Consider the following 22,364-nt stretch of genomic DNA (forward strand, 5'->3'; position numbering starts at 1 on the left):
GAATGCTTTGATAGCATATTGAAATAATGGAAATATAAAGAAGAGCGGAAGAATAATAGGAAGAGCAGAAGCACATGACAATGGACTACATTGTATTGATATTCTTTATAATAATGAATACAAATCCCTCTATTTATAAAGAGGCAAGCAACTTAATAGACTAAAGAAAGGTAAATCTAGTAGACTAATAATACCTAAGGAAGTAAATAACCCTAACATAATATTCTTAATATTCCCCTTCAAACTCAATGTGTAAACTTGAGTTTGGGTAAAAGAAAATGGAAAGAAAAATGAATTCGCTGAAAAAGCTGCTTGTGCCGAAAGACCGGTGACGCCATAAAGCCTGAATTGAGCTATGCATTAAATGAGTTGCCGGAGTGACGCCATAAAAGTTGCTAGAGACCGGTGGATAAAGCCTGAATTGAGCTATGCATTTAAGCTGGAGCTTGGTTCACTTGGTTGTAATTTGACTTGAAAACCATATACTAATAATGAAGAAGCTCACCTGGTTGGTTGAGAAAAGTAGGGCCGGTTAAAAGGGGCTTGTTTGGCTCGTAACCCTTGGACTGTCTCACCTGGTCGGCTGAACTAAAGTCTAATCCAAAAAATTCTAACTAGTAGACCGTCTCGCCTGGTCGACTGAGATAAGCAGGGTCAATTGAAGAGGTTAATCATGCCTGAAACCCTTGGACCGTCTTGCCTGGTCGGTTGAGCTAAGCAGGGAGAAAAATGGCCTGTTGAAGAGGCTAATCATGCCTGAAATCCTTGGACCGTTGAAATGTTTGACAAAAAAAAAAAAATTTCTCACTAGTAATGGATCAATGGTCTCGGTGATGGCGGCATTTGACAAGGGATAAGTGGGCTGATTGAAAGTGGCTTCTTTGGCCCGAAAACCCATAGACCTGAGAAAAGATTGGTCTGACCCGAGAGTGCCTACCGCAAGAAGAATGAACCGGATTGAACTGCGCCAAAGAAAAAGGCTGTGGAACCTAATTAAACAAAGCATGAACCGACTTGAACCGCATAAAACAAATGCCTAGATTTGGCGAAGAATCTTGTTTTCTGCCATATAGAGATGCCAAAAGCAAAAATATACCATAAATTTGAAATTAGAACGAAAATTGAGTGGAAAACACCTAGTCAACTTTTAGTCTGGTCAAAGTCAACTGTCAACACTGTAGAAAGTTAAAGTCAAAAGTCAATGCAGGAAAAGTAAACTATGGCAAGGTGCTAAAGTGGCAAAGTCGCTGACGTGGCCGATGTGCTGACATGGCAGTGAAGCTGACGTGGAAGATCTTATGACGTGGCGCTGGATGACATGGCCGACCGGAATGGGTGGAGATACCGGAGCGCGTGAAACCCACGCGAAGGAGCTACCATCGGCGCGTGGAGGTGCGTCCGATATCTGATGGCGACGTTCTTGGGGGATTCTTGACCGGCGGCGCTAGATCTGCAAGGTGGACGTGCAACATTCATGAACGGACTGACGTGGCGGCGCGTGGAGGAGCTGCAGCGGCATGTGTGGAAATGCTTCATCTTCGAGTGGTGCGTGGAGGCTCGTGGATCATCCGATGAGGCTGTGCTCGACGGCTCTAGACTCGTTTGGCCCGGATCTATCGATTGGCGCTATCGCGGATGTGATCGGAGTTTTGTGGAGGCGTATAAAGGAACAAACAGATTCTTAGGCGAGTCTTGCTAGCACGTAAACTGCTCTTGGAACGCGCATTTATTGACAGACAGAACCTTTTGGTGGCGCGTGTGAGCACCACCATGAAAGCCTAGACGCTTTAGATCTCTTTAGATTTATACTTGGCGGCGTTTGAACTATCGTCAGCGGCAGAAGCGTGTAGCTCCTGCAAGGGCAGTGACAGTGCAGACAGAAACTGGCAGAGGTGCATGGCGGCGCTTCGGAGGGCCGATGGCAATTCCAAATCTATAGGTTGGCACAATTTTGAGACTATGGGTATCAAAAATTCTGGCGGCGTTTGATGTAGGGCGATAAGACTAAAATTTGACAAAACAGGTGTAAGAATCTTAAGAGTTCCAAACCTATCTATATCCCCAGCAAAGAACACTATCAGCCACCCGAAGGAAGTCGATACTGAAAAGACACTGATAAGATCTGGATCTGGAACCGAAGAAAAGGGAGTACTGTCTCCGGAAGCACTAGTCTTCACTGCAAAAATCTACCACCCTAAGTATGAAGGGAGACTAAAACCCAACAAAACCCAAGCAAAATTATAATTGAAACAATTATTTTGTATAAAAGAATGATAGGGACCCAACTTTTTTGTCCAACAAAAGTCCAACTTTTGCCTTATTTATTTTTTAAAAATAAAATAAAATAAAAAATGGAAAAAATGTTTGAAGCAACCCTATCTATTTTTTGTCTTTCTTTTATTTGGTATTTTTTAAAAAATGAAATTGGTATTTTTTTCATAATAATGTCATTTTTTTTTTCAAGAAAATGTCATTATTATGAAGAAAAATACTATTTTTCATTTTTAAAAAAATATTAAATAAAAGAAAGGCAAAAAATAGATAGGGTTGCTTCAGACATTTTTTCCATTTTCCATTTTGTTTTTTTTAGAAAAAAAATAAAGGGTAAAAGTTGGACTTTTGTTGGGCAAAAAAGTTGGGCCTTTAGCATTTCTCTTTTGTATATTTTCTTAACACTGAATAGGTATACTAATTTTATATATATTATTTTAATATTTGGGAAAATTATGTTTACCCCCCTAAAGTTGACAGCGTTTTTCAATTCGAACACCAAAGTTTCAATTTTTGCAATCTACCCCCCAAAGTTTCAAATTTTTGCAATTTGACAAATTGTATCTAAAACTTCTCATATTGCCCCTAATTTTTATTTATTTTTTATTTTTTATAAAAAAAATTTAAAAAAATTCGGGCCATCTAGCCATTTTTGTAGACCCAAATTTATTTATTTTTTCATAAAAAATAAAAATAATAAAAATAAAAATTAGGGGCAATGAGAATTTTAGGATAATATTGGTCAAATTGAAAAAAATTAGAACTTTGTGGGAGTGGATTACAAAAATTGAAACTTTAGTGTTTGAATTAAAAAATACTGACAACTTTGATGGGTAAAGTTTAATTTTCTCTTAATCTTTAATCTCAACATTTTTGTCATCCATGTGAGCATATCTGGGTCTAAGAGCATACGTAGGTCTAGCTCTTGGCTAACTTTATATAGATGTGGTTTCGGCTTCGATTGAATGTCTGGGTAGTGGGTAAAGCAAGATTTACTGGTTGATTGGGCCTTTGACGGTACTGAGGTTTCGTTTAAAGATGTCTTCCTTAGGAGTCTTTAGCATATCCTTGCCTTTTGGTAGAATACTTTCATTTTAAGTGGTTCCCTTTGGTAGGCATTATTTCCTTCTTTTACGAAGTCGTAATTATGGGAATTTGTTGCCCTAGGTGTACGTGTTTCTCTACTGGCGACTTGCCTCCAACGCCGAATGCTTGTTGGGAGGTCTGGGCTTGTGGGCTCCTAAATGGTCCTAGAGTCACATTTGGGCTTTTTGAAGATTGAGCCGATAGAGCTTGAGGTTCCATTTGGGCCAGGCAATGGAGAATAGAATGGAAACCTCCCTTGCATTCTATTCTCTCATTCACGGGACTGCGACTTCAAACCGAGGAACCGACACGACCGGTTCCTCTTCAATTAATTAGTTAAAATCCAAATTACTATAAAAAAAAAAAAAAAAAAAAACCTTCCCTCGTTATCGGATCGCATCTGATTCGTTCTTTCTCATCACTCTCCTGACAATTCTCATTTCCAGAGGTTCGTTGCTCCATCGAATAACACCCACATTTTTTTTCTCCTAATTTCCCAATAATTTTCCTTGAAATTTCTCTTTCAGATCAGTGAGCGTCTCTGAGCTCCAAAACCGCACGAACCGTACCCACAACTTGCATGTACGTATGGATCTCTCTCTCTCTCTCTCAAAAATTTGTTGCTATTTTGATCTTTAAATTTGTGATTGTTAACCTCTCTGATCCAATCTCTCTCTATTTGATTGCTAAGAAAGTTTTTACCAAAATTTTGAGACTTATGCGATATAGGAAATAATGCAATATTTTATATCTTTGTGCGATCGTCAATGCGTGGCATACTTCGCATCTGATTATAGCTTCGAGCGATTTATTTCGCATTGAAGAATTCCCTAAATTTTTGTGTGTCTGTGTTTCTATAAACACATATCTGAGAAACTAAAAAATATATATATAAATTGAATTTTTTATTGTATATACAGGTCAAATTTAGTATAGTATTGTTATCTGGGTTAATGTCACATCTCGAATTTCAATTTCAAAATCATGGGTTGGTGAATTTTAACAATTTCAACCTCGCTTTCTGTGCTTGAATCAGACTTAGTTCTACCCATGATATTCCTTGTCACTCTTTTGAAGTATAGGTCAATTTATTTTTATTCCCAAAATCTGAAATTTGAGACTAATTTACTATTCTTTTTTTGGGTGATATATGCAGTAGAACATAGAAATGGAGGGGACAGTGTTCACTCCTGCTTTGGAAGGAATGAAGCATGTGAAGTCTGAGGAAGGTGAAATGCTGGCCAAGCCTTTCTTGGAAGTCTGCAAGCAGATACTGCCTGTTATAGGTGCATTCTCTATCTCCCATCAGGTGCATACCATAATGGATGCATCTGGAAACTGTATTCGAAGTTGGCAGCATTATCATTTCTGATTTAGCCGCTGGATATTTAGTTTTTAATAAAAACAAATCCATAGTTCCCACATTTTCAGACTTTCAAAACATATTCTTGATTTGGATTAGCCATTTTTACTACAGTAGAATGTGTAATTGTGCAACATCATGCAATGCGCGTCCTCAATGTTATGTGATTGGTGTTTTGTCATGTGATATATTGTACATTTGATTATTTAGAAGACATTATAATTATATCACATGACATGTTGATATAATCATGCCATTTGATATAATTATAATGTCTTCTCAATTGTCAAATGTATAATACGAGTACTTGCTTCATTTTGGGCATGTTTCATAGGTGACAAATTCAATTATTTAATCATTTAATCATTTATGATGCCAGATAAGTTCGGAGCTGCAATGGCCCTTGTTAAAACTGATATTGGTGGAAACGTATCGGTACGATGTCCTTATTATGTATTTTCAAACAGTCAGGTTCACTAGTTTGTCTTTGAAATGAATTGGTTTTTCTTCCTTGTAAAGATTTCTATATGATATTTCTTGTAGAGATTGGAATCTAGATATTCTTCAAATCCATCCGAATTCAACCACTTGTATAGCATGGTGAGAGCAGAGGTTGAAGCTAAAACAGCAAAAGGATCATCCAGTTGCACCAATGGTCTTCTTTGGTTGACAAGGTAAATGGTATTAGTAAATTGTGCTCTTTTTCTTTTTTTTTTTTTCTGTATCATTTATATATATATATTTTTGTGTTGGGGCATTTGCATGTAGTGTATATCTATATAAAGAATTCTTTAAGATCTAAGTGATTTAGCATTTTGGAAATGTGTGGTATTACTGATGCAGAAAATACTTTGAAGATATCATTAACGTAAGCTACCACTATAGGTTGCACCCCAAAAAAAAAAAAAAAAAAAGATAATAAAAAGGAATATAGAAGAAAACGAGAATGAAGAATGTATAGAACATTATTCTCTCTCTCTCTCACTCTCTTTGCATGTGCCTTTGTGTATGCCCACTTTCGTGGCATGGAAACTTTTTTAATTTTCCTTTAGAGATGAATTCATCAATCATGTTGAGACCAGAGTGTTGATTCAATAAGAAAGGTAATGCTTAATATTATTGTTCTGTAGAATGTTTTTATCTTGAAAAATCTTAGAAAGCAGGCACAGGACCCCAAAGGGAGCTTGTTTAATGCTTGTCATTTACCTATGTTTTGTTATTTCATTTGTTCTGAAAATGTGATACCTTCATATTCACCTTGTTAATTGTGATGAATTTTCAGAGCAATGGATTTCTTGGTGGAATTATTTCGCAACTTACTCGAGCATAGGGATTGGGCAATGTCACAGGCCTGTTCAGACTCCTATGGCAAGACCCTGAAGAAATTTCATGGCTGGCTTGCTAGCTCAAGTTTCACTGTAATGTCCGTGTAATTATTAAATTATTTATAGAAATGGAAACTTTACTCGGATTCTTAGAATTAGCTCTAATATGCTCCCCTTTTAATATTATTAATAATGCTGGAAAATTTACTTGGTAATTAGCTCCACCCTTTTTAGACTTTTTTCTTGGCTTGGTCTAACCTTTTAGACCTTTTGAATTATATCAATTTGGTATACTGGAGTAGTTTCATTCAGACTTTTTGACTTATTAGATACTTTGCAGGTTGCCATGAAGCTTGCTCCTGATAGAAAGAAGTTCATGGATGTTATAGGGGGCACCGGAGACATTTATGCTGACATAGAAAAATTCTGCACAACCTTTTCCCCTCTTCTTGAAGAGAATCACAAGTTTCTGGTAAGGTTTCTTCTTTTAGTGCAGAACTGACTGACTTTGCTTTAACATATTGTCTTGTTAATATTTGAGTGTTGGAGTCTGGCCGTATTTTGTTCTAGGCAAAAGTTATGGCTAGTGACTTATTAGAGAACTTTAAGAAGAAAGGGGAAAAGATTTTCTTTCCCGGTCATAATATCCTTACCAACTTTTTAAATGATGGATGTGCTCCTTCTGGATAAAGGAAGAAAGCAACCGTGAGATTGTGAATTTTGAGGCAGGAGTCTGAAATAATGGGGCTGAAGATTTAGAGGGTTTTAAGAGTGACAGAATTCTGCGCACAAAAGTGTTGGCATTCAGTGTGATATTTTGATTGATTACCTTTGTTTCAGCAAACAGGTTAACCTCGAGTTTTTTAATAGCTATTTATATTGTAATTAGAGGCTCACGGAAGTTCCTCTCTTGATACAGGCTAGCGTTGGCTTGGATGACCTGAAGGCTTCATGAGGAAAATGACTCCTGATTAGTGGCGACTGCTACAAGTTACCCTGTTTTGTTCGCCTTGTTCCTCTTGAGTTTTGGATAATTTAATTTGGCTTCTAAAGTTTGAGACCTCATAAATTATAAGTTACTTCAACCCATTCTTCGAATTACTCCTCCAAATCTTGTTTTTGTTCAACTTTTGTTTTTACTTTTCCTGATAAATTATAAAGGGTATTGTTTTTACTTTTAACTCTGGTAATTGGTGGACAAGTTTAGAAGGTTTCATAATCCCACTGCAATCACTATCATTGGACCTTTTAATTGGTCTTGGATGGTGCCAAATGTTTAACGATCAAATTGCTTGGGCATTCATTATCAAACTGGTTCCTTGAGGTGTTGCCTCTTTGTGAAGAAAATTTTTCATTTCTTAAAGAGCTAAAAATCAGAGCATTGTAATGGGGAGTGTGGGAGAAAAATTATCTTCTATTTGGTTTGGAAAATTTCTCTAAATAAGATGGATACCAAATTATAACAGACCTGCCCACCATAACATGCCCCCCAAGAAGTCTCATCTGCATTTCACCAGGCAATTTTCATTAGCTGTTACCGAACCCTCATCTATGCTTATTTTCCTAGACTTCTCTAATTCATCAAAACTAGGGAAATAACATATCATTATCTTAAATTTTGGATCTGCATCAATTCTCTTCTTGTTTTTCCAATTTTCGCAATAAGCACAAAAAGGTTTTCAGTTGATTTTCAAATAGATAATTTAAGGCCCGGGAGTTCGTGGACCTAGTGTAAAAGGTAATGTTTGTAATAGAGTATGCTGTAAAGTTTACCCAACTATTGAGGTTTGCTACATATCCCATTCCCAACGAGGAAAAGAAAACCAAGAAGTTCGAAAGGGGTCTAAACCCGCAAATCAGGATGACATGCGGAAACAACTATGGCGAGGGACCCTCCCTGCTCGTTAAAGAGACGAGGAATATCTTGGACACCACCCAAGCAATTGAGACAATGACAAGTCTTCTAGTGGAGGCATTGGACAACATTCGAGGAGAGGGAACCTCAAGTGAAAGCAGAGGTTGCTCTTTTTAAGGAATTTGATGAGCATTTTTTTTATTGTATTCGATGGGAACCTGAGTCCTACGAGAGCAGAGAATTGACCTATGAACTTGATGGAGTTGCTTTGTGCTATGGACTACATTGAGAATCAGAGGGCAATTAGGAGATAAGAAAAAACTAGGGCGGCATTTGAATGGGTACCAACCCGGCCAAACATGTTTAATAGTGATATATATATATTTTTTTCATTCATGAATATAGTCCATATTAATCACGATGATATATTAAAAAATAATTGGATAAATACCTGTAAATCTTAGTAATCAATTATGTCAACAATGACACGTAACGAGAAAACTACTTGAATTTTGTTGTTACGCTAATTAATGATGATGAATAAAAGTATTGATTATACATCACATTAATCCCATTTTCTTCTCATCTTTTGAAGTTTATGTTACGTGTTCTTTCATAATATTTTGTGCATAAAAATTAATTAATTTTTTTTTAAAAAAATACGCAACGTAAATTTTAAAAACAAAGGAGAACAGGGGTGACGAATAGAAACCGAGTTATCGCATGACCAGTTTCCCTCCAATTTTCATTTTCATTTACAAAATCAAACGCTCTCGAAAAAGAAAATCCTCCCCTGCTCCGTCCTGTTCTGCCCCCTCTGCCCTCTGCCCTCTTCCGTCTTCCACTCTCCTCTTCTCCACCGGAATGCTCTCTTTTTCACTTTATGCCTCCTGCCCAGTCGGTGTACCACACGCAGCTCCTTGGATCCCGGTGGCTACACGCCCCACCGCAAACCCATCATCCATGGTCCTGTCGCTCTTTTCCGAAGAGCCCCGATCGCATCTGATTCATCGTTATCGGATCGCATCTGATTATACAATAGCCTTGTCTCCAGAGAAAAAGAAAGTATACATACCCAAGTAAATCATAGAGGAGAACCCAAGATAATCGTTATCGGATCACATCTGATTCCTTCTTTTGTCGTAGGTTCGTTACTCTATCGAATCAATCCCACACTTTTTCTCTTACTTCCCCGATCTTTCTCCTTACAATTTATCTTTTAAATCAGTGAGCGTCTCTGAGCTCCTAAACCGCAGGAACCGTAGCCACAACTTCCATGTACATATTCTCTCTTTCAATTCTTTTTTTGTTGCTTCTTTTATCTCTAAATTTGTGATTGTTTACGTATCTGATTCAATCTCTCTCTATTTGGTTGCTAAGAAAGTTGTTGCGAAAATTTTGAGATTTATGAATATACAAAATGAATTTTTTATTGTATATACAGGTCTAGTTTAGTTAGTATTGTTATCTGGGTTAATTTCCCATCTTGAATTTTAATTTCGAAATCATGGGTTGGTGAATTTTAACAATTTCAAACACGGTTTCTGTGCTTGAATCAGACTTTGTTTTACCCATGATACTCTTTGTCACTCTTTTGAACCAAAGGTAATTTTGTTGTTCCCAAAATCTGAAATTCGACACTAATTTACTATTCTTTTTTTTTTTGGGGTGATCTCTGCAGTAAAAGACAGATATGCAGGGGACTGTGTTAACTCCTGCTTTGAAAGGATTGAAGCATGTGAAGTCTGAGGAAGGTGAATTGCTGTCCAAGCCTTTCTTGGAGGTCTGCAAGCAGATACTACCTGTTATAGGTGAATGCTCTTGCTCCCGTTATGTGCATTAATGCATACCATAAATTCAGGAAACTGTATTCGAAGGTGGCAGCATTGCCATTTCTAATTTCTTATCTAGCAGCTGGATATTTAGTTTTTACTAAAACCATTCTATAGTTCCTACTTCCTACATTTTCAAACTTTCAAAACTTATTCTTGATTTGGATTAGGCATTGTTAGTACACTAGAATGTGTACTTGTGCAACTTCATGCCATGCGCTTGCACAATGTTAGATGATTGGTGCTTTTTCATGTGATATATTATATGTTTGATGATTTAAAAGACGTTATAATTATATCACCTTAATGTCTTCTCAATTATCAAATGTATAATATGAGTACCTGCTTCATTTTGGGCTTGTTTCTTAGGTGACAAATTTAATTACTTAATCATTATTTCTGATACTATTATTTCTCTGATACCAGATAAGTTCGGAGGTGCAATGGCTCTTGTTAAAACTGATATTGGTGGAAACATATCGGTAAGACGTCCTTATTATGTATTTTCCACAGTCATGTTCAGTAGTTTGTCTCTGAAATGAGTTAGTTTTTCTTGCGTTGTAAAGATTTCTCTATGATATTTCTTGTAGAGATTGGAATCTAAATATTCTTCAAATCCATCGGAATTCAACCACTTGTATAGCATCGTGAGAGCAGATATTGCAGCAAAAGGATACAGTTGCGTCGGTGCTCTTCTTTGGTTGACAAGGTAAATGGAATAAATTGTAAGAAAAAACTTTACTTAACCCTCTAGACTTTCGACGTTTGTAATTACCTATAAAAAAACAACTTTAAAAAAACTCTAAATTTAGTCTATCCAACTTAAAAAAGTTTGCAATGTTACCATTTTGTTAAGATTTCTATTAAATCCTAGTGGAGGACGCCAAAATATCCTAAATACCAATATTGAAAAAAAAAAAAAAAAAAAAAAAAAAATTTGTTGCCAGGAGGCTTAGCCACGGGCAAGCTGTGGGTTTCATTTTTTTTTGGGGGGGTTAAATACCAAATACTCTATGGGGTTTCATTTCTTTATTTTTTCTTTCTTAGGGTTTGATTTTTATTATAGGAGGTCCCTGTAGTTTTGATAATAGACCAAATTAGTCATTCTGTCAGTTGACCATTAGTTGATTTAACAGAAGTCCACATTGACCAATTAAATGTTGACACGTGACACCTAATTAAAATTTTTTAAAGAAAAAAAAAAGTATTTTTTTATTTTTTTTTTTAAAAAGGAAAAAAAATTGGCCACCCGTTGGCCATTTGGGGGTGGCCAAGTCACCCACTTGGCTCCAAGGGGGTGGCCGAAACCACCCCCAGTGGGTACTGGGGGGATGGCTCGGCCACCCCATGGAGCCTAAGGGGTGCTCGAGACTCGAAACCACCCCCAACCACCAATGGGGATGGTTTCGGTCACCCCCAGCCACCCCCAATAACCACTGGGGGTGGTTTCGGTCACCCCCAATTTTTTTTTTCTTTTTTTTAAAAAATTTATTTTTCTAAAATAAAAAAATTAAGTAGGTGTCACATGTCAACATTTGATTGGTCTACGTGAACTTCCATTAAGTCAACTACAGAAGGACTAATTTGGTTTATTATTAAAACCACATGGACTTCTTGTTATAAAAATCAAACCCTAGGGAGGGAAAAAATAAAGAAACAAAACCCTTAGGGGTATTTAGTATTTAACCTTTTTTTTTTATAGAATTTTTTAACTAATTAATTTTTAAATACAGGTTTATAAAGATATTTCATTTATATTCCGTTTGATTTAACCTCTAACTCTAATAGTAAGTGTGACATTGCAAATTTTTTAGAATTATATACATTAAATTGATAGTTTTTAAAGTTTAAGAAGATGATTGTAAAAATGTTGAAAGTTCACGGGGAATTAAGTGAAGTTTCTCCTAAAATTGTGTTTTTTTGGGTACCATTTGTATTTTGTTGTGTTGGGCCATTTGCATGCAGCTTTACGAATACTTCTTTAAGATCAAAGTGATTTAGTATTCTGGAAATGTAGAGGAATGTAGAAGAAAACGAGAATGAATAATGTATAGAACATTATTCTCTCTCTGCATGTGCCTTCGTATATACCCATTTTCGTGGCATGGATGTGTCTCCTTTGTCAATATGCTCTAAAAAGCTCGAAGCAAGTTTTTAATTTTTCGTTAGAGATGAATTGATCAATCATGTTCAGACCAAAGATTACTGCTTCAATAAAAAAGGTAATGCTTAATATTGTTGTTATCTAGCATGTTTTTATCTGAAAACATCTTAGACATGGAGCACAGGACCTCAAAGGGAACTTGTTTAATACTTGTCCCTGTTGAAGTGATTAAACGATTAAATTTATCTTTTCCTATCAGGTTAAGCTTATATGATAACTGATAATTTAACGTGGTATTAGAGTTAAAGGTCTTGGGAGCAAACCTTGACTTCATCGAATCACCTTTATTTAAATTAAACATTTCACGTGTTTCGCCAGTAATTTAACAGTGACAAGTGTTAGGTAAGTTTTGTTATTTCATTTGTTTTGAAATGTGAGACCTTCATATTCACGTTGTTAATTATGATAAATTTTCAGAGCAATGGATTTCTTGGTGCAATTATTTCGCAACTTACTCCAGCATAAGGATTGGGCAATGTCACAGGCCTGTTCCGACGCCTACGGCAAGACCCTGAAGAAATGGCATGGCTGGCTTGCTCGCTCAAGTTTCTCTGTAATGTCCTTGTAATTCTTAAATTATTTATTGGAATAGAAACTTTACTTGGATTCTTAGAATTAGCTCCAATATGGTCGCTTTTTAGTATTTTTAATATTGATGGAAACTTTACTTGGTGATTAGCTCCACCCTTTTTAGACTTTTTTCTTGGCTTGGTGATCTGACCTTTTAGACCTTTTGAATTATATCAATTGGGTATACTAGAGTAGTTTCATTCAGACTTTTTGACTTATTAGATATTTACTTTGCAGTTTGCCATGATGCTTGCTCCTGATAGAAAGAAGTTCATGGAGGTTATAGGGGGCAGTGGAGACATTTATGCTGACATAGGAAAATTCTGCACAACCTTTTCCCCTCTTCTTGAAGAGAATCACAAGTTTCTGGTAAGGTTTCTTCCATTAGTGCAGAACTGACTGACTTAGTTAAAATTTGAGTATTGGAGTCTGGCCGTATTCGCAAAATTTATGGCTAGTGACTACTGATTAGAGAACGAAGAAGAAGGGGAAAACGAATTCCTTACCAACTTTTGAATGATGGATGTGCTCCTTTTGGATAAAGGAAGAATGCAACTGTGAGATTGTGAATTTTGAGGCATGAGACTGAAATAATTGGGCAGAAGGGTTTGAGGTTTTAAGAGTAACATAATTCTGAGCACAAAAGGTGTAGCATTGGGCTTGAAGAATAGTGTGATATTTAGATTTTTGATTACCTTTGTTTTCCCAGCAAACAGATTACCTCGAGTTTTTTAATAGCTATTTATATTGTAATTAGAGCTCACAGAAGTTCCTCTCTTGACACAGGCTAGTGTTGGCTTTTGATGATCTGAAGGCTTCATGAGGAAAATGTCTCCTGATGAGTGGCGTCTACTTCAAGTTACTCTGTTTTGTTCGCCTTGTTTCTCTTTTATTTTTGGGTATTGGATAATTTACTTGGGCTTCTAAAGTATGAGTACTCATAAATTATAAGTTGCTTCAACCCATTCTGCCAATTACTCCTTCAAATCTTGTTTTTTGTTCAACTTTTGTTTTTACTTTTCCTGTGTCATGTCAGGGTTGGTTTTTTCAGTTTCACATTACCAGGGTTATCTCTTTTTAATCAGCTAATTGTAGTTAACATTTCACCAGAAATTGAATATATCATTTAGAGTGGCATGAAGATTCCACATATTAGCCTTAATTTGTTCTAGACTAGAGCCCCATCAAGCATTGATGCTGAATATCGATGTTTGACATTTTCATACAGAGTAACATCTAACCAATACTTAGCTAAGAATAAGAGTATCTAGAATAGTGATAAAGATTTGATTGTGTCATGTTTTGACTAAGAAAATGGAGATTGGATAGGGGAAAGAGATAAGACCGAGTAGTTCAACAAAACTTTCTGAGATCGAAAGTCAGAAAGTGCATGGTTCTATTTAACGAGATATGTTATACATCATTCTCTCAACCATCTTTCGACCATATTTTTTTGCAAATCTAATGAATCAATTATTGATTTGTGGACTTATGTGGGTCTTACAAAAATTCAATGGTAGATTCACCAATTCATTATAAAGAGATGGTTGAAGGATAGTTGAGAGAATGAAGTATATCATATCTCCTATTTGACCCCTTTACTTTTAACTATGCTAATTGGTGGATATGTTTAGACGGTTTCATAATCCACTGCAACCACTGTCATTGGATCTCTGAATTGGTCTTGGATGGTGCCAAATGTTTAATGATCAAATTGCTTTGCCATTCATTGTCAAAGAAGTAATGTTATATATAACGTTTTTATTGTACAATTATCTTACAATGCTTGATAACTTTTGTATATATATATAAAAAAGAAAAGAAAAACAGTAACTAATTCAAGGGTTGGTTGAAACTAACACGTCAGCATTATAATGAAGAGTTTGGGATAAAAACTATAATGGTTTGGAAAATTTGTAGAAATAACTTGGATACTAGAGATTAGAATAGGTCTCTGATCATTAGAGATCTGTCAATCATATGGGATGAGATTGTTGCTAGATGAGTAAAGAAAGGGCATAGGGTTGAAGTCCGTTTTGGTTATAGTTTTATTGGAGTGTTGTAAACTCAAAGTTTACTTTTAAAAATTTTGATCATTAAAAGAAAAAGAAAAAAACAGGACAGACCTGCCAACCTGGCCCTAACATGGTCCCAAGAAGTCTCATATGAACTTTACAAAGCAATGCAATTCTTAGGGTTGCAAAATAAACAGCAGAACCTTCGAGACCCACCCTAGCTCATAGAGTTGGTGAAAAGAGGGGGGAGGCAGTAGCGGTCACCCTCCCCCAACTTCACAACCTACACTGCCGGTGGAGGGGGAAAGGGGGAGGTGGACTTAATTGGGCCTCCCACCACCCACTCATGCACTAAATTAAAACTGCGCAAAAACTCAAGGATTAACCATATATAAATTTTCCGTTACTTAAATAATTAATATATTTTCATCTTTACTTTTCTCTTCTTAATATGCTCATTAGTTTCCAAAACTACAAGAAAATTCAAATTTTTAAAAATATCTCTTGTAATTGATCAACCCACAAATTAATTAATTTAACCAGTTTCTCAATGGGCTAATTAATTGCCCCACCATAACATGCCTCCACGATTGGTGATGTCTAGCTATGGCTGTTATTGGCTTGTATTTTTTTGTATTTTTTATTTTATGAAAAAATACTACTCAGTATTTTCAAGTACTGTTCATCTCTTACTATTCATTTTATAAATCTTTGGACAGGATTTGCTTAGTTTTGATAACCGTATTTTTTAAACCACATGTTTAACGACTTTAATTGGAGTGAAGAAGTAATTAATGCGTAAAGTATTTATTTTTTATTTTATGGGTCAGTTAATTAACCTATTCCACAGGTGCCATACATTTCATTCCCAACCGTTTTTCCCGCGCTTTCACAAACTGACCGTTGAGAAAGCCGGCCATATTTAGCCTATGGCCAATATGGATTTCTAGCTCTTCCTTTCAGGATGCATACCTGAAAATCCGGCAAGCTGCTGGTTTTAATCTGACTGGCAGTCGGAACGAAAACCGCGTTGTCGACAGTATCGAACAAAACCCATGTTCCTCATTTCCTCATCTCGATTTCCAATACACAATTAACAGTTAAGCAATATCGGTAGCTTGAGAGAGAACTATTTTGCATATTTCCATGGATTTCTTGTTTTAAAAGTTTTTTTGTTTTATGGTTACAATGTTTTGAAGACATGATAGTTTCATGTACAGTTGAGTTATGCAACGATGTGGTCGAAAAATGCTACGTGATTCCAACATAAGCACACCACCCTGGATTGTCAAGCACTTTTGCCAACTTATTATGCTCTGAAGGTGTTGTACGTGCTTTCTCTTTAGGCCCTTTTCTTTTCTTTCTCTTTTCTTGTTATTAAATTTTCTTTGCTGCTTTGCGTTTAGGGTTTAGGAAGCTGTGCTTGAACGAACGCAAACCTGCATTCTGCCTCTGGTGCATATAGCCAATTAGTACTACTTGACCCAAAATGGCGACCAAGGTGAAGGGTATTTTAAAAGGCCTAAGATACATATCACAGATATTTGGTAAGACTTCTTTCCCGGATTTAAGACATCCGTATTCCATCCACCAAAACTGATACGACGTGCATGGTTGATCCCTCCAACCAGGGGATGGAGCCAGAGTTTGGCATGGGTAGCCTGTAGGGGCCGATAAGCAAAATAAAAATAAAATTATATCCTATATATTTTATTTTTTGACCTTTACATTTTTTTTCCTTGGGTTGGGGAGCCATGGCCTACACCGGCAACCCCGAGCTCCGTCACTGCCTCCAACCAAAAAATTCATTTCTATCCACCAAATGTTATATATGGAGAATCATGTCATATCAACTTTAGTGGATGAAATACGGATTTCTCAACATAACATGCCATGGTACCACTTGGGATGCTATGTTTTTTTAATTTGTTGACACATTTTCCCATTTTTCCAACAAGCAAGCTTGAGCATTACTTCTCCTCAATGAGTAAGTTGTTTTCCTCGATCTCAATTGAAAAAAATACGAGGTGACAAAAACTGTCGATTATATATGCAGATGATCAGAAAGAACCAGAAATGCAAATTGGATACCCCACGGATGTAAAGCATGTTGCGCACATTGGGTGGGAGGGTCCGTCTGCGAATAATACGCCGACCTGGGTACGTATATATATATATATGCCATTCATTAATCATTTTCCTCTCTTCTCGTAATTGCCTCTTTAATCTCTTGTTATTAACCAAAGCCAATTTGTTGATGTTTCCAAGCTTCATTAACTCCAAGATTAATTGGGTATCAAGCAAATTTTCTGGAGATTATCTTACAAAAAACTATGATTGTGATGATATGGTTTGTGCAGATGAGGGGGTTTAATTCTACTACACCAAAGGTCTCATCCGGGCAGTTAGATTCTTTTGGAGAAGATAATAAATTGTCATCTGAAGGTTTGTTTGCTTCTTCTAAAATCATATTAATTATTTTATTTATCACGTATATAATTTGAAGGCTTATAGGCCTTCAAATTAGATATATATAGATGGTCCTCTATCTGGTTGTTCATGATCACTTGTATTAAAAAGAACAATAAAACTGAATTTTGAAAACATTTTCACATTATTTGGCACCTGACAAGACATTGGAGCCTAATAGGATCCCTTATACCACCGGTGAAATATTTAATTGAAATGTGAGGTAAATTGTGGAGTTAAGGTTTGAACTCAAAATATTTGACTTCAAGAGCCTGTTTAGGATTGCATTAAGGAGCTTTAAAAAAATGCTTTAAGTACTTGAAAAGATATGCCAAGCAAAAATGAGTTCGTCAGTAAAAACAACATAAAAGCACTTTTTTGCTCTAAAAGAGCCTAAAACGTGTTTCGGGAGAAATTTAAAAATTAATTATTATTTTTTTTGAAATGACAAAAGTTTTATTTTCCAACGCAATTCTAAATATGTTCTAATATTCTAAAAAATTTAGCTAATAAGAAAGAGTAAATTTAATCATTTAATTAATAATGTAATGTCAACATTTTTGCTGAGTTGACATGATTACTCATGTTTTGGAACATATCATTTACGTCAACGTGGATATATATAGCGAACTAGTAATGTTATATACTAGACAAGAATTTAGCTTTCATCCACCAAAGTAACTGATGTAGCGTGGTAATACTAACATTTGGTGGGTGTAAATGGTTTTTTCTTTTTTAATTTATTGAAGAAAACCCCGTTACATCGGCTCTATAATGAATGGAAGGCAAATACTTGTCCAGTATATGACATTACTTTAAACACGCAGACATGTGCGCCCGCGCGTGTGTGTATAAGAGTAGGTGTTGTATTGTATTAATTATTGGTGCATGGTTTAGTAGATGTAAAACGAAGTGGCGGTGGAATTAAAGAAAGCCTGCTGGAACATATTAAATCAGCAGGAAGTGGGTCACCTGCTAACTCCCCCCGACGGAGCAGTGATGCACCAAAGCACTCCCGGCGCTACCGCTCAACGGATGCATCAACGGATTCCCCATCCCGAGAATCACCGGGCAGCACACGACACTCAAGACGACACCGGAATTCGATTAATGGAAAAGACTTGCAATCACAAGACCTGCCAGCTGTCCCCAAACACTCTCGTCGGAGGAAGTCAAAGGGCTCATCTGGTGGCGGCTCAATAAAGGCGTTGAGGTCAAAAGACCAGAATTCTTTACCCGACATCCACTTCACAGATGTGGAATCCGGTTCCGGTTCCGGATCCGGGCATGGGCTGATGAAGAGCAATGAGAACCAACTTAACTCGGTTTTGGAAAAGGAAGGAGACAAGATATGACGATGATGAGAGTACGTATATACTTCAGGAGGAAGGAAATATTGTGTGAATGATAAAATAAAATAGAGTTGAAAAAACGTGACTTCAATTCATCTTCTTTTTCATTATATTCTTTCTTTCTCTCTCTCTGTTTTTTGCTTCCTTCTCATACTGGTATATATAGCTAGATTTTGGAGTTGGATTGCATGCCAAGAAAACAAAAGGATCGAAAAGAAATGATGAAATGGGATGTGAAGAACATATGTACAGCTAGCAAATTACCTCACAATATTCTAATTCATGGATGGATGCGCCTTCCAAAGGATCAGCATCTCATCAAGCTGTGGATCAGGAACTCAAACCAGAAAGGAGGAGCCTCTATGTTCATGAGCCATCAATGATTATCAGACGCAACAGGTTTAAATAGACTAAGGAACATTAATTCCCCATGCAGAAGATACGTGTACTGTTTCTGAAGCTAGCCTTTTCCAAGAGATAAAGGGAAGCACATGAGCTACTAGAGTGTTTTTTTTTTTTTAATTTTTTTATTTGTAGTTGACCCTGTTGGCATCACGTCTGAATAAGTTGTAAGGATTAACATACTTTCGTCATATTTTCTAATTATTAAATATTATAGATCGTTTTACATGGCTGTACATCAAGAGTACTAATGGTCTCCCTAATAATTAATTGTTTGATTAATATTATAGCACTGTCTTTTACAGTACTGAGCTTAAATTCTTTTTTAATAAGTGAGAATCAATCTGCGAAATATTTAACTGAAATAAGAGATGAATTGATAGAAATAAGGTTCGATTTAATTCAAGGTACTTTTGATTTTGATACCATCCATGATAAGAATAAGGTTGTATGCTAAATCACACTAAATGTACAGAAAGAGCCTATATATACAGGTCAATAATACAGATATATATACACATACGTAACTAATGTGAGACATACAATACATATAATCTAACAGTAGAAAAGTCAGGCTAAAAGAGTACCATACGGAGGGTGGAATCCCTAAGGACACCATAGCTTGCTAGATCACGGTTATCTTCAAGCCTTTTCCCATTGAATAAAATGCACTGACGAAAAAGGGAAATTCCTCTCCCACGAAGCTTATCCTTAACATCTTTGATGGTGTTACATCGTTGTACATCAAGAATAATTGTCTTCCCGGCCACTCCATGTCTTGAATAATATCTGGATCAAGACAGGAAAAATCTCTAACATGCATGGTTTCTTCTTTGACGTCAGAAGAAGCCAAGACATCACAATCCTCAAGTTGCTTTCCTGCATAGATCGATCAGTTTCCAATCATTACTCAGGACACCTGTCAGCTTCTGCAAAATCTTGTTCTTGACATCTCTAATGGTGTTATATCGATGTACATCAAGAGTAATGGTCTCCCCACTTCATGCCCTAACAAATATCTGGATCATGGCAGGAAACATCTCTAAGGTGGTTTCTTCTTTGATGTCATAAGAAGCCAAGGTCTTGCATGTGATCCTCAAGTTGCTTTCCCTCATAGGTCAAGATGTTCCTAATGCGGTTAAGATGTTCCACACCGGTTAAGATGTTCTTGTGGAGGGCTTTGAACAATTCACTCCCCACTAGGGTGAATTTATTCTGCAGGGGGTGGTGCAAGATAAGACATGTCCTATATGTGAGAGAGAAGAGGAGCCTGTGTAGAGCATATTCACTGGAGCTGTCCTTCGGCAAAAGACGTATGGGGATGTGGGATCAAAAAACTACAAAAGAGCAAATGTGTGGGAAAGTCCTTCATTAACGTTTTTGAGGAGCTTACGGACAGATGTGATAGCAATGATCTTGAGCTTTTTGCAGCGGTAGTGTGACGCATTTGGCTATTAAGGCATACAAGGCAATAAGACAAAGCAAGGAACGGAAACAAAGCAACAAAAGGAAAGACAAGGAGACAAAGCAACATAAGGGAACAAGACAACAAAAGGAAACATAGTAACCGCTATATTATAACGGCTAGTAAATCACTTGTATAACAGTGAAATGAAATGTATTAAGGGAAAAATGAAGTCCCTAAGTGTTTCTTCCTCTCTCCTTCCTTACATTTTCAATAATCAATAAGCTTCCATATCGTATTAGAGCAATATAGGCTAATGTCAATATTCGATCCAGTGGTCCTGTGAATTTGATTTTTCTTTCCTTTCCATCTTCTGGTTTATTGTCTTGTTCGTGATAGTCAATACTTTTGCAAATCTCATAACCGTAGATCTTGCATTGTATTCGACAAAAAAAAAAAAAAAAAAAAAAATCACTGATTGCGTCTTTTGGCTTTCTGCTATTTGGCATGGTTTCGCTATTCGGCGTGATTTGCCAAATCTGATGGCACCTTTGGTCCACCAAGGCTGGAAATCCCAAGTGCTGCCAAGATTTCCTTTCATCACCTTCATTGTGCATTAGTGGCCGAAGCAATCTAGAGATGTCCACTATGTGTGTGCAGAAGAAGCAAATTGGGCCGTCTATGTCCGTGAGCCACCCATATGCTCCTTGTTTCAGCAACTCCATCCGTTCGAAGAACACCCAAACAAGCCACGAGCAAGGAGAGATTGCCGAAAAAGTTTTTTAAAGCGAAAGCAAGGAAGATCATCAAGAGAGGTTACGACAACAGTGCTTTGATTTTTTGGGTTGTCTTTATATTTTGTTTTGATGATGCGATGTCATTATGCGAGAAAAAATTGAGAAAAAAAAAAAGAGAGGAAAGGAAAGAAAGAAAATAAAAGAAAAAAACAATTGAAACCGAGAAAAAAAAAAATAGGGAAAGAATCTCAGTTGACAAAAAAAGGAAAAAAAAAAAAAAAAAATCAAGAGGCCAAGTTGCCCATTTTTTGGCCCTTTGTTAGCCTAATCATTATTTGGTCTATTGTTGGTCCTTTGTTGACCTGACCCATTTTTTGCCCTTTGATGGCCCAATATCTTCGGCATTTGTGGTTTTTTTTAAAACCCCGGCCTATTTGAGCCCACAGTTAGTTTTTATTTCTGGCCAATAGTTGGTTCATTTTTCTTTGACCTTTGGCTCATTTCAGCCCATAGTTGGGCTCTCTTTTGGCCTATAGATGACCCTATTTTGTATTGTTATTTAAAGTGCACCAACCTCCTCCAACTTATAAAAATAAAATCAATCAAACTCAAAGTTTCAAGATCTTATGCATTGAGTTTGAGGGAGGATGTTAGAGCATATGTAAATGACCCTAAACTTAGGGATTTGATGAATATTAGATTAGCCTAACTTTAGGAATTTGATTATGATTTGATTACCTTAAATTAGGAGATTTGATTAATATTACATTTATGTGTAAGCTCTGTAAATAGAGCATTATGTATTGTAAACAAATCAATTCAGTAAGAGCGAAATGTAGTCTTAGGACTTTATATATGGACTTAGATCACAACTGTCAAGCAATAGAATTTTTGAAGGCCAAAGTTCAAATACGGGCTATCAGCTAAAATTACCGAAATCAAAGTAAATTCGAAGGCCACAATTGTCAAGCCCCAAGATTCAAGCATATCAATCAAGAGGTCCAAGATTAACACTCCTATCAGATCGTTCATCTTGAGGGGGAGTATTAAGGCATACAAGGCAAGAAGATAAAGCAAGAAAAGGAAACAAAGCAACAAAAGGAAAGACAATGAGACAAAAGGAAACAAGACAACAAAAGGAAACATAGCAACGGCTATATTATAACGGCTAGTAAATCACTTGTATAAATAAGCCATCAATGAAATGAAATATATCAGGGGAAAAATGTAGTCCCTAAGTGTTTCTTCCTCTCTACATCCTTACATTTTCAATAATCAATAAACTTCCATACTGGCTACGTAGAAATGCAGTGATTCACGGAGAAACATTCATGGACCCAAACCAACTTCTACGGCAAGCACGTGAAGCCCTGGAGGATTATCAAAAGGCGAACAAGAGGGAGGAAGTGGCACCATAGGACGAAGTTACTCAGAATGTGGGGAAATGGACATCGCCTCCAGTGGATTATATTAAGTTGAAATATTGGGACGCTGCGGTGGACGCGAAGCATGGAAGAA

The 22,364-nt window shown here is 36.5% G+C and overlaps 3 protein-coding genes across 4 annotated transcripts; all 3 read left to right on the top strand.

Annotated features, from left to right (window-relative positions):
* The first annotated feature begins 3,724 nt into the window (after positions 1-3,724).
* LOC132179768 (glycolipid transfer protein 1-like) lies at positions 3,725-7,226 on the top strand. 2 transcript variants are annotated; one of them, XM_059592538.1, is made up of 8 exons: positions 3,725-3,805; positions 3,885-3,939; positions 4,514-4,643; positions 5,100-5,155; positions 5,264-5,394; positions 6,003-6,138; positions 6,386-6,517; positions 6,965-7,226. In XM_059592538.1, the coding sequence occupies exons 3-8, from the start codon at positions 4,526-4,528 to the stop codon at positions 6,998-7,000; spliced, it is 609 nt and encodes a 202-aa protein (XP_059448521.1). In that variant the 5' UTR covers positions 3,725-3,805; positions 3,885-3,939; positions 4,514-4,525; the 3' UTR covers positions 7,001-7,226. The 2 variants fall into 2 exon arrangements, with proteins under 2 accessions (XP_059448521.1, XP_059448522.1); XM_059592539.1 differs by lacking the exon at positions 3,725-3,805 and having other exon boundaries at positions 3,812-3,939.
* Positions 7,227-8,705: 1,479 nt separating this feature from the next.
* Positions 8,706-13,427, top strand: LOC132179769 (glycolipid transfer protein 1-like). Its single transcript, XM_059592540.1, has 8 exons — positions 8,706-9,046; positions 9,129-9,178; positions 9,582-9,711; positions 10,159-10,214; positions 10,323-10,441; positions 12,314-12,449; positions 12,704-12,835; positions 13,253-13,427. Exons 3-8 carry the CDS (start codon positions 9,594-9,596, stop codon positions 13,268-13,270), a joined length of 579 nt encoding a protein of 192 aa, XP_059448523.1. The 5' UTR covers positions 8,706-9,046; positions 9,129-9,178; positions 9,582-9,593; the 3' UTR covers positions 13,271-13,427.
* Positions 13,428-15,970: 2,543 nt separating this feature from the next.
* On the top strand, positions 15,971-18,305 carry LOC132178295 (CRIB domain-containing protein RIC1). The gene is made up of 4 exons (XM_059590737.1): positions 15,971-16,028; positions 16,538-16,641; positions 16,842-16,926; positions 17,851-18,305. Exons 1-4 carry the CDS (start codon positions 15,971-15,973, stop codon positions 18,303-18,305), a joined length of 702 nt encoding a protein of 233 aa, XP_059446720.1.
* Positions 18,306-22,364: the final 4,059 nt, after the last annotated feature.

The sequence above is a fragment of the Corylus avellana genome, chromosome ca4, assembly GCF_901000735.1.
Source record: "Corylus avellana chromosome ca4, CavTom2PMs-1.0".
NCBI classification, from domain to species: Eukaryota; Viridiplantae; Streptophyta; class Magnoliopsida; order Fagales; family Betulaceae; genus Corylus; species Corylus avellana.

Excerpts from the sequence above, each read along its gene's own strand:
- LOC132179769 (XM_059592540.1), top strand. The coding sequence starts at position 9,594 with ATGCAGGGGACTGTGTTAACTCCTGCTTTGAAAGGATTGAAGCATGTG. Across the intron at positions 9,712-10,158 it reads GCAGATACTACCTGTTATAG|ATAAGTTCGGAGGTGCAATG; the intron begins GTGAATGCTCTT and ends CTCTGATACCAG. Across the intron at positions 10,442-12,313 it reads GCTCTTCTTTGGTTGACAAG|AGCAATGGATTTCTTGGTGC; the intron begins GTAAATGGAATA and ends ATAAATTTTCAG.
- LOC132179768 (XM_059592538.1), top strand. The coding sequence starts at position 4,526 with ATGGAGGGGACAGTGTTCACTCCTGCTTTGGAAGGAATGAAGCATGTG. Across the intron at positions 4,644-5,099 it reads GCAGATACTGCCTGTTATAG|ATAAGTTCGGAGCTGCAATG; the intron begins GTGCATTCTCTA and ends TTATGATGCCAG. Across the intron at positions 5,156-5,263 it reads ATATTGGTGGAAACGTATCG|AGATTGGAATCTAGATATTC; the intron begins GTACGATGTCCT and ends TATTTCTTGTAG.
- LOC132178295 (XM_059590737.1), top strand. The coding sequence starts at position 15,971 with ATGGCGACCAAGGTGAAGGGTATTTTAAAAGGCCTAAGATACATATCA. Across the intron at positions 16,642-16,841 it reads CGAATAATACGCCGACCTGG|ATGAGGGGGTTTAATTCTAC; the intron begins GTACGTATATAT and ends TGGTTTGTGCAG. Across the intron at positions 16,927-17,850 it reads TAATAAATTGTCATCTGAAG|ATGTAAAACGAAGTGGCGGT; the intron begins GTTTGTTTGCTT and ends ATGGTTTAGTAG.